The sequence below is a fragment of the Manis pentadactyla genome, chromosome 2, assembly GCF_030020395.1.
Source record: "Manis pentadactyla isolate mManPen7 chromosome 2, mManPen7.hap1, whole genome shotgun sequence".
NCBI classification, from domain to species: domain Eukaryota; kingdom Metazoa; phylum Chordata; class Mammalia; order Pholidota; family Manidae; genus Manis; species Manis pentadactyla.
In genome coordinates, this window is record NC_080020.1 from 105,005,363 (window position 1) to 105,017,775 (window position 12,413).

The following is a 12,413-nucleotide window of genomic DNA, read 5'->3' on the forward strand; positions in this document are numbered from 1 at the left end:
AGTATGGTGTTCTTTTATTAGGGAGATATATCAGGATGGAGATACATCCTGAAATTTTGACTACTTGAAATTAGCCTCCAATCAATGTCAAAACTAACTAACCAGTGTCAGAATTGCCAACTTGCTTATGCCTCTTCCAAAGTTCAATTTTGGGGTAGCTTTAAAAAGTGAGATTACATTGAACACATAATGTTAGAAACCAAAAAGGGAAACGGTTTGTGAGATTATGTGAGCTAATCCTGAGCACTCTGTATAGTAGAATTAGTGTATAAATCTAGCAGTAGGACATAATATACTATTATATTGTGAGGTTGAGAATGGAAATTGGTAGAAAATAGGCTTAATTATAGGAATTATCCTGTCAGAATAGGAGTTCAGTAATCACATGGAAGCAAAACAAAACAAAACAAAACAAAAAAAAAGTTTCTAATATGTTATGAAAGGCCTTATATCCCTATTAACTTTCTTTATAAGAGTGGTGGCTTTGTTTCTCTGGAAAATATTTCAGAAATAATAGTGTTTTCTTAAAAGAATTGATGAATAACTGCTAGCATATCTTATCTTAATTTAGTAAAGAGTATCTTAAAAATCCCACAAAAATAATATAATTCCTCAAAAAGAAAGTAGAAAATTGATACAACTCAGCTGTACTGTGAATGGGCTCTAGTTCTCTATTAACATCCCAGACTTCACTCTAAAGTCTGATAATTGAATGACAGTTGCAGCCTGTATGCTTTTAAATTGGCAGAGTTGGAGATATTGTTTACTTCAGATTATCAGGTTTAGTGATTAGTTTCTTATTTGATCCAGAAGTTAATACTCTGTAAATTTACCCTATTACCCAACAGTGAACACTTACCCAAGACAGTGAGCCATTTTGTCAGACTTAGATATACATACAGAATTCTATTACTAAACAAATTTCATTTTTAATCTGTGGTGATATTTTTCTTACTTTAATAGTAGAAAAACTTTAATTTGTGTTTACTATATTGCTTTTAATGAGAAATTATTGATAGCTATGTTGATACAATTTCTGCTTACAAATTCAGCGGCCAAGATATATCAGAGAGAATAACATTAAAGGGATTTTTCTGTGGGTTTGACAAATACAAAACTGAATAACAAAATAGTTTAGAGGAAAATACAATTCTTAATGCTTTAGAGTAAATTGTGTATAGCTGTCTGTAATATCAAAATATGATTGATATGTTTCCTTTAAAGTCTAAGACCCTGATCTTACTTTTAAAAGGAAATGTGTACCTTTCCACAAAGAAGGATTTTTTTTTGTTTACTATAATTACCATGTAAAAAGGAAGATTGTTTGAAGAAATAATTAATGGCTAATAAAAATGTATAGAAGTGAAAAGCGTTTAATTAAAGAGATTTGGTGATTTTATAAAAGCAAAATCCCTGGCGTCCTGTCATCTTACTTCTATATATGTCAGTATGCATCTCTTAAGAATTGTTGAAGTTTCCTTATGAAGATATAGTTTCTAAATCAAAATACAAAATTTGTGTTTTTTTTCCATTTATCAGATAATTTCTCCATATATGGTATCTTTATTACTTCAAAAATAAATCATTCTTTGGACTAACAGTTACCAAAGGGAAAGGGACTGGGGAGGATGGATGGGAAGGGAGGGATAAGGGCAGGGAAAAAGAAAGGGGCATTACAATTAGCATGTATAATGTAGGGAGGGCATGGGGAGGGCTGTGCAACACAGAGAAGACAAGTAGTGAATCTACAGCATCTTACTATGCTGATGGACAGTGACTGTAATGCGGATTGTGGAGGAGACTTGGTGAAGGGGGGAGTGTAGTAAACATAATTTTCTGCATGTAATTGTAGATTAATGATAACAAAATAAAGAAAGAAAGAAAGAAATAATTCTTTTGGTGCATTATACAAAATGTGATTCTAAATATCTCAAAGTATCCTTTTTGTGTTTACACGTTTAAAATTTTTATTTATTAGTTCAGTAGCCCTTTAACAACTAAAAAAAAAAAAGCTTCATCCTAAAATGTAGATCTGCTCCCAAGTGGGTTCTGTTATTCTAGACTCGACGAAATATAAGCAGAAACCATATTCACAGTGGGAGAGTGATAAAACATGAGTTGCTAAAGAAAGGATTCAGATCTGATTCTGTTTCTGGTAATAAGTAGATGAATGAGAAGTTAAAGATAAAAAGTTGTATGTAAGTTTCCACTTCTAAAATTCTGATGGAGGTTGTTGATTAGTCATAATTTTTGTGCTTTCTGAAATAATCTCACCTATTACATTGGATTTTGTTAAAATATAACTAAAAGTAGTTCACAGGAAAGAGTCACCTGTACTATACACAAAAGTACAAATAGAACGAACAATTTTAATTTTTAAACCTGTACCATATAAATAGTACAAATGGAAATAATTTTAATTTTTAAAAGTGTTGTACAAATATTTTTTAATCAAATTCAGAGAACCTTTATGTCAAAGTCCACTATTCATGTTCATTATACACAATAAAGTACATCTACTCATAGCTGTAAAGCTAATTGTGATTAATTAGTTCTCAATCTTTATATTTTACAATTAAACTACTTTTGCTCCTTTTTTTTTTTGTCCTTCAACAAATTCCCTAACTAAAAGAGAGCTGAGAGGTAGAGAAGAGAGTGCCCATCATTTGTCAAATTTCTAAATCTGTTTTAAAGCTGTTAAAGGACAGTAAATGAAAACTAGTGGCAAAATCAATGTTCTTTAAAACATGATCCATGCATTTGAGCGTTCATATGATCTCTGTTCTTCTGGTGAACCCACAGTTGGTTGTAATATTCGTAAAGCAGAGTGCCAGGCCTCAATGCAAAGATAAAAATATGGAATCTCTGTTTCTATTGGTAAAAGTTCTTCCCAGGATTGTATTAAATAACTATTTAAACCACATAATGCCTACTGACATTGGTAGTATTCTTGACTCAAAAAAATTGATTGTAAGTTTTGTAAGAATCAATTTTCTGTTTTGGTCAACAGATTTTTCACATGACATATGATCTCGCCAGTGCAGTGGTGAGAATTTTTAACCTCATCGGCATGATGCTGCTCCTCTGCCACTGGGACGGCTGTCTTCAGTTCTTAGTTCCACTGCTGCAGGATTTCCCACCAGACTGCTGGGTGTCTCTAAATAAAATGGTTGTAAGTAATTTGTATTATTTTACACCCTGTGTTTTCACCATTTTGCCAAAAAGGTCTGATTTTAATGTCAGAATGATCTAATTTTTCTTCCATTAAATGTTCAGAGAAAATTTAAGTTGCTTCTGTGGATATAGAATCATGTTATATTTCTTTTTCTGTAATTATATTTCATTTACATGAAATGTTCCCGGGGATATATGTATTATAGCATCTTCTTAAAATATCTTATTCTGTGTATACTGAGCCATTTTATTTCAAAGATACACCTCTAAACACACATGCATACATGCAATCATAATACAGCGTTCTTTGACTACTGCTTATAATAACTCCTTTCTTTCCACTTTATTTAGCATTTACTATCTTCAAGGCATGCAGGTCTAGGCTTTTTAAACATGCAGAGGCATGAACATCAGTATAAATGCAAATGAGATGTATGACTTGCAATGACATTTCAGATAGTGCTTTTTGCTAAGGAAAACTTCATGGAAGTGGTAGCCTTTAAACTTTACCCTGAAAGATGTGTAAATTTAAAAAATCTGTGAAATATAAATTTGATTTGCATAGTGAAGTATATTCAGATTCATGTTTAATTTTATAGAATATGTTTTGATTTACATAGTGCAACACAAAATAATTGAAATAACAGTGAATATTTTTATATATAAATATGTGTATATATATTCCCAAATACTTTTTTTCCTTATATCTAAGTTCTCATATTTTCTTCTTGCATTACATTTTAATTACATTACCTTTAATAAAGTGATTTTAAAGTTAACTATGCATTAGAGTAGCCTTCTCTGTGCCATTTTATTTTCCTCCCTCTCCCCCTTCTTTCTATCTTTATTCTTTTCACTCCTTTCTTTGAGACATGACGTTGACCTGGATCTCTTCTTCATTTCATTCATATGTGTTTAAATATCACTGCCTCTCAGAAGCCTTCCCTGATCACCGCACTTAGTACATCACCAACTGGTTTACAGTTTACCTTGAAAGAAGTTAGCAACACGCATACACACATGCACACACACTTTTATTACTTATATTTTCCTGTGTCCCCCACACCAGAATGTCAGCTCCATTAGCTCAAAGAGTTTGTCTGTTTTGTTCTGTATTTTATCTCTAGTTCTCGAACAGTGCCTGACAATAATTTTTTGTAATCAAGTCACTTGTCATTGAAAGCTTATTTGAAAAATGGTCCATGTGAGAGTTTCCATTAAAAAAAGCATGGAGTTTGATCAACTCACTTTTCAAATCTGTGAAGTCTCTTTGATTATAGATCTGTCACTTTTACTTACCACTGAAAGTAAAAATATAATGACATTATTAAGGTACTTCTGGAGAGAGGGAGAAAAAAGGAGCAGCTGTATACCAGCTGTGACTGAGTGTATAATATCAGAACACCAACACTACTGCCAAAAGGTGGTTCATTATTGGCACCAACTAATACTTAAGTTTGCAAATAATTATTGTTTTAAATTTTCTGTAGGTATCTTTCAGAAAAAATAGCAATTGTCTTTATTAAAACAGTAAAGAGATTGTTTGGGGAGTATCCATAAAATGCATATGACTGCATAATCATAATGTAGGGCAATGTCCTACCTTATATATCCAGTGACAAGCACATTTAATGAAGAAAAATTTCAATTTGTTGATTATTTTTCTTTAAATGTGTCTGTATGTGCTCACTGGTGTGTGTATATCTGTATTTACTATGTCAGAGTCAGACCTTACTATATCCTAATGTTGTACAAAATACCTTTCCTGAATTTGCAATTTGTTTCTTGGATCTTTTTTTTTTGGTGGGAGAAGGGGTGCTGCAGGTTTACTTATGAAACTGGCTCTTACTTTCTTAACAATTATTAACATTATTTTCATGTTAACAGGGTAGGAAATAGTTAAGTCTATGCTCAACTATGAAGGCCAGAAATTATTTTATATTGTGAATAGTAGTGATATGAAGGAGACAACCATAAAAAACAATTTTTGTACAATAGTCTAATTGGTGTCATTTGACCTTGAAAATACTATTTTGTATCCTAAAGCTATGGAGTTATAGAAAGTCTTCCATTACAACAAAACAAAATGTATTTATACACTAAGAGAGCTATAAAGGAGGAAATTAAAATCCAATGTAAGTAAAAGCACCCCACATTTACATATGCTTAAATACACAAACCCCTGTACTTTGAAATCTGGTATCTTACTTGGTCTTCAAAACAGAAGGATGAGGTAAAGCACTATTATCCCCCATTTCACTGTTCAGAAAACTGAGATTTTAAGAGGTTAAACTAATTATCCAAATCACATGGGTAGTAGATTGATGCAACCAAGATCAGAATGCATATATAACTCTGTAATTTCTATTCTGAACTACATTATATTATATTGCATACATTGTAAAAAACAGTTAAAAAAATAATTACAGAAAATTAAAACTGCAGTCACAGAATGCCAGTTGTAGTAGAAAGTTGCTCGAAAATCAGCATTTGAGCTCTGACATTGAAAAGTGGCAAGAATGATATGAGATGTAGATGTAGAAAAGCAAAATCAAATTGGGAAGGAAAAAATTGAGAATCCAGGTGAGGGTGGATGCAGGACATGATACTTAGCCATTCTTCAGTAGATTATTGACAGTTATGCTTTGACATTTGGCATTGATACTAAATGATTTATGATAAAGATTGGGGTGTTCTATGAATTCCTTGTGTTCTCCCTCTTTTTCATATCTTGTATATTTAAATAACATATATCCTTAAATATTATTTTAAACCCTTCTTAACCATATTTGCATTTGTACCTATGTCCTTTTCTCTCTATATATTTTAAATCCTTTTAAAACACATTTGAATTTATGTCTATATCCATATATATATTTTTCTTAAATCCTCCTTAAGCATATTTGCATTTATATCTATATCCTCTTCTGTATCTATGTAACACTTGCCAGTTATCTATATATGTCCTGCAGAGTCAACGCTATAACTACACTGTATCTTTAACTGGTAACTTGTTCAATATATTTATTCTTATATTAACTGTTTCTAACCTAAATTTCATTCATAGAAGTAGGTTCAGTTCCTCTCAGATAGTTCCTTTACAACTTTATAAATTCTTCACCTAAGAATTCTTTAATGTTCTTTTTTAAAAAAGTCAGTCATTAACCATGATGGGCTACTTGAATTGACAAGGTAGTAGATAATGGCTTGCAAAATGCAATTTGAAGAGGGACTAATCTTGCTCTGCATTTGTAATATTTGTTTTTGCTTTACTCAAGAAATGCTATAATTATAGAATCCTGTCTGAATTAAAATCTTCAATTTATCAAATAATCAGGGTTAAATGAAATTAGTTTTGAAAATTTTGTAATCCCCATGATATTTTGTGACCGTTTTTAGGTGCTCCACACTAAAATTGTAATAGTACATTATAAAGGAATTAGAGATAATGATTGTTGGTTTAAATTATAATTATCTTGAAATATTAATTTTAAGATTCTATGAAAGTAAAAACTGATAAATTTGAACTTGCATATTAATTTTGATATAATTTAAGAGAATGACTTTACAAAATAGATAAAGCAGGATTTGTAGCTAAATAGTATATTCCTAGAACAGTGTTTCTTTAATTGAAGTCTACAGGTTTACTTTCAGAAAGTCCACAGGTTTTCTCCCAACAAGCTTGTAAACCTATGGATATATGTTAGCCATAGTTTGAAAGGTTTGAACATAAACATATTATGAATCTGAGATCATCTGAATACCCTAAATATGGAGACTGGATATGCTTTTGTCATTGAATTGGGCAAGGTATTATATAAAAAATTCTAGTTTATAGGCTTAATAAGCAAATGATTCATTTGGACCAAATGAGGGCTATATGACATTATATTAAATGTTGTACAAAATTTTCACCATAGACAAATTGGAGAAATGGGTTGGAAAACTAAGTCACTCATTACATGGCACACAAATATATCGTAGTGTGTAAAACCACATACTTTATAAAAACTAGTGCTGTAATAGCACTACATTTACATTGTGTACAACTATTTGGTTTTAGCAAAACAACATTATCCATCACAATAAATTCACATTAAGATGTTTATTGATTAATTATTTTGTTAGTATTTGATTTGTAAATTTATGTTTAACTTTACAAGAACTATAAAGATAGGAAACTCATACCTAGTTCATACTTATATTTATTTGACTAATACAATTAAAATAATTTAAGACAACCCAAAGGTAATTCCATGAAGGTAATCTTTTATTTTGTTGCATTTGAAGGTATCTCGGCATTATGTTAATCGCTAGAGATCCCATCCTGGAGGGCAGGCAACATACCTCACAAGTGTCTATGTAACCCACAGATCCTATGCCAGCCTTGCATATATTGCTAAATAAATATTGTTTCTAAGCAAACAAGTAAATTGTCAACAGTATTTAAAAATGGCACATAAAATAGTTATTTTATTATACATTTTCAGTGTTCTTCTTTGGAAAGTTTTTGCTTTAATAATGTGTACATGAAATTATTTTTTCAAAGATAAATAATCACTTGGCCAACTTGTGGACAATGTAGCATACTCAAAATTCATGAAGTCCAAATGAATAAACCTCTAATGCTCTTCATTTCTACATAAATAAGGTACTAATATTTTCTAGAAAAATATTATGATGTATGAACCATACTAGGAATATCAGAGAAGAGAGATATAAAATATCTAAAAGGGTGTAATTAATAAAATCTATGTGGAGAAGGTAAGAGATTTGATTGGAAGAAAATGTAAATCACTACCCAATTTTATTTTCATTTGAGACAGTGTGTCAGGAACACTTACTAATAACCAAGTCATCACACACTGGTTTCCAGTGCCCTTCCTGTTGGATGGGGCCCTGTGGTAGTTATGGTCAAGGGGATCTGAGTGGCCATATCCTATTTCACTTACAGGTCTAGGAATTGAAAAGCTGGTATATAACCCTCCAGTTCATTTTTTCCTCTCCAGAGGTGTGCCTCTTAATTTGTAATGGGCAACATAACATAACTTATCCTGACTCATCTAGACAGCAGAACAGGGAGGGAAAAAACTGGCAGAATTAAATTTGGGGATATGCATTCCAAAATTGCTTCGACCATTAAAACCTCTTTAGGCAACTCACTCAACTTGCCTGTAGTTAATCTATGAAATGAGTGTGTTTTACATACTCTTTGATTTAGGTAATCTGAGTATCTGCTTTCTGACAAGCATTGTCCTAGGCACTGAACATAAAGTAGAGAATAAGAAAAATTCTTGCCTTCACAGTGCTTACTTTCTAACCTGCTTTCATTCATGGCACTTCTTTCCAGGTGCTGAAACTATGCAGAGATTTAAAAATTTTATTTTCTAATCTAAAGGAATAGAAAATTATGTGCAAAGCCATTAATATGAATTTGAATTGAGGCTTCTGAAATGTATGCACTGCCCAGAGATCCCTGAGCAAGGGGACAAGTGCCAGTGCATTATTGAACTCTTTCTGCTTGCCAAGCCATGCATGCATGAAAATAGTCATTCTTACAAATGTCTTTTTCTTAATTTTAGCCACTAGAGACTACTACTTTTTTGTAACACACCATGGTGCACTATTGCCAGTCTTGTGTGGACTGAGATAAAGTCTGTGAGGAATGGGTGGGGGGACACAAAATAGGGGGATATTTATTTCAACTAGTCAGTGGGTTTTTCATAAGAAAACTTTAACTAAGAATGGGCATTGAGACATTTCATTTCTAGCTCAAAATCTGTTAATAGTCAAAATTAACAGGCAGGGGAACTAAAGTAGAAAGAATATTTTATTGTTATCTCCTATTTTAAGTGAATGATTTGGGGAAAAAAAGGAATACATGGTATTCACACATAAGTCCCATATACCTTGGATTATTATATTATTATCTATTGATATTATAGAAAATATATAAGGACATAATTAAAACAGGTTCATTTTTTTGTTTGAAGTCCCAATTAATTAATTACTGAAATAATCATTGATTGAAATAATATAACTAAGAAATGAAGCTAAAAATCTCTTAATTAAAAATGTATTTCACCTCTCTTGAGATCTAGCAAAGTATTTTGGATTTGAAATTCTATAAATTAGAAATTGTATTATTATATTATTGACTTTTTAATAAATAGAATGTTTTGCTTTAACAGAATTTTTTTAAAGTCCTAACAAAAAGTAACTAATTTGCTGACAAGTCACTATGTAACCTTACTGGGAAAAAGGTGCATTCATAGTTCCTATGAGTTATAGTAACAAAGTAGGTCAACAGGCTGCTGAGTGTTGTGATTCTCCGTTGCCATCCTGTATCTGCCTATTAGGACAGCCAGCGTAGTGACTGATCTCATGACCTCATCACAAAAAGTGAATCAATTCACATACTGCATTCTTCTTTCTCAGACATGTATTATTTTCTGGGAACAAACAATGTGGAAACAAATGCTATCTAGGATTTTCTTTACAAACGTGCATTTCAGAAAATCTTTAACATGAATTATAGTTTTGAGAAGTATTTTGAGAAGTATTTTATTGTTTCTGAAGATGTAATATATTCTGGAAATGAGTAACTGCTATGAGAAATTGAAATGGGCTCGTGAATCTTTAGTTCATTTCAGTTATTTTACATTATTCTTGCAACATGCCAATGAGCATAGACAATTTATCAGGTAAGATCTTAAAAATATGTACCAGAATCATTGGCTGGTTTTCTCTATGATATAAGGATATAGAGATGGTTCCAGTGTGACCAAGACTTAAATACCGTTCTAGTACTACCAGCCAGGTGTCTCAGAAACATGGCTCTGCCTAACTAAGCAAGAGTTAATGAACATCTGACTATTGTGCAACCTATTTCATACTCCCATGTATAGAATTATGAGTACTTCCCATCTTTGGACTGTAACTCTTTATTCTAATTGTATGAGCTTGATAGTGATGAAAAAGTACATAGGAAAATTTAAGAATTTGCCACCACCATATCTTTATAATTCATAAAAAGATACATAATAACAAACAACAACATATACTCTGTATTGCAACAGCATTTTCTAGGGCATGTCATAAAATTAACAACAATTTTCTCTAAATATATTCTAATGATAGAAATAAGTGTTAATTATAATACCTACTTATAACATCAACCAAAGCAATTGATATATATATATACAGAGCACCAGTGGCAGCCTTTGCCATTTGATTAATGTAGTAATCTAAGATACTAATTCCTGCAAGTTAGGAAAGGCCTTCAGTAGAAAAATGTTTAATTTCAAATTATATTAAAATGAGGACATAATTGTTTGAACATCTCAGTTTGCTACAAATTATATTTTTGTCTTTTAGGTGATTAAAAAAATTATTGTATTCTAAGATCAGCTATTTATATTTTTTAAAATGTATTTTTAAATATGGATTCTATTTTTTTAATGGAATTATAAGATGATTGGAAAAAAATACCATTTTGGTTAATACCAATACTAGCTCCCCATTGCTCTCAACAAAAACTAAAGCATTAATGCTCCATTAAATACTGACTTCATTCTGTCTAGCAACTTTTGTAATTATGCTGTCAACTAGGTTACCCATCTTTAAGGAAAAAGAAAAAAAGGTTTGGCATAGGTCTGTAATCAGTAAATATTAGGCAAATCAAATTAAAGTCATTATTAATTTACAATTTATTTATGGAAGTCATTCTCCTGAGAATAACTACTTTTCACTCATCACTGTTATTATTTATTTACAATTTCTTCTTACTATTTTACCAGAAAATTAGAACTTAAAAAAGTAGGTCTTTAAAAAAAGTCCTAAAAAGAGATTCAAACACATGTAGATTTTTATACAATTAATCATAGAAACATGGATACCTTATAAGTGGTAGATCTGGATGCTGTTTATATATGAAAATTTATGAGACTGACATGTTCTAATGTCTTCTAATGTATTTTTCTATCATTTAGCTGAATGCTTTGAATGAACAGACTGTTATATAGGTTTAGTGTTCTATAGAAATTAAATGATCACAAAATTTTAAAGAGAAACAAAAAAGAGGATGAACACATTATTTTGCAGAAGAATGGGGAAAAAAAAAAGAGAACTAGGAGATAGGAGCCAAATAGCTAATACATTGAAAGCATATTGCCTTTTTTCTTTCAGGCTGTGTTTCTGCCACTGAGGCCATTCACCATTATAATTAGATGTCTTTGAGGCTGACTCTGTTTCTTCCAAATGAAAGAAAACATACCTTATATCATAACCAGCTATTGGGTTAGATCTTAATACTGTTTCTTTTGTTGAGCTATATTCCTATTAAGATCTTTTATTTCTCATCTAATAAGTAAATGAAATGTTATGGGTATATTTCTGCCAATATTTGTGTAATAACTATTACAATAATTCCTCTAACAGTTAGAACTTCTACCAGGTATCTAATATTTAGTATATTCAATCAGGTATTATTATTGATTGATTCTTTAAGTATTGGACAGTTCTGTGACATCCATTCATAACCATGCTCAGGAAATTGTATATATCCAGTGATGAATAAAGAACTGGTTAATTACAATGTCATATTTTATGATGCTTCTTTACCTTTTAAAAGTACTTTTACATACAACAACCAATATTATGAATACATTATGAACAAAGAAAGAGACATTCAATGTATCTGTCAAAGGTCAAACAGAAAGACAGTGATAGTACTGGATCTAAGACAGCAGTCTTCTCCTTGTACTTTCTGCTATTTCCCATTAACACATGAATGCTTACTGAAAACCTTGAATGAAGAAGTTATGTCTAAGCGATTCAGTAAAATAGAAATCCCATTCCCTTTCATTGTTTTCATAATACAAAGCTTACCAAAACCTCTCTTGAGAAAATAGCTTGAAGGGTAACTGTAAGTAAAATTTATAACCTTGGATTTTTAACATTCTAATGAACAGATATGGACAGAATGACACAAATTCCAAGGTAAATTATAAAATTCAGTGGGTTAGGAATTATGGTCAAAATAATGGCTTTTTGAAACAAATTGACCTAATTGAAGGAGACCGTGTATCAAGCAGATGCACAGCTACTGGAAATCTAGTATGAGGAAAAGTCTGCAATGAAGAGATCTGAAGAAAGCATTAATACATAGGTATTATTAAAGGGCATACTAGGAGACATATACCTAACTAGGTAAGGTGGAGGGAGGATTTGTGGCATTT

The 12,413-nt window shown here is 31.2% G+C and overlaps 1 protein-coding gene across 1 annotated transcript in view; it reads left to right on the forward strand.

Moving 5' to 3' along the window:
* The window catches only part of HCN1 (hyperpolarization activated cyclic nucleotide gated potassium channel 1), a 799,285-nt gene that overhangs the window by 214,677 nt on the left and 572,195 nt on the right, over positions 1-12,413 (forward strand). Inside the window, exon 3 of the mRNA XM_057495355.1 lies at positions 3,011-3,172. Coding sequence (XP_057351338.1) covers positions 3,011-3,172 — 162 coding nt within the window. The remainder of the gene's footprint in view (positions 1-3,010; positions 3,173-12,413) is intronic.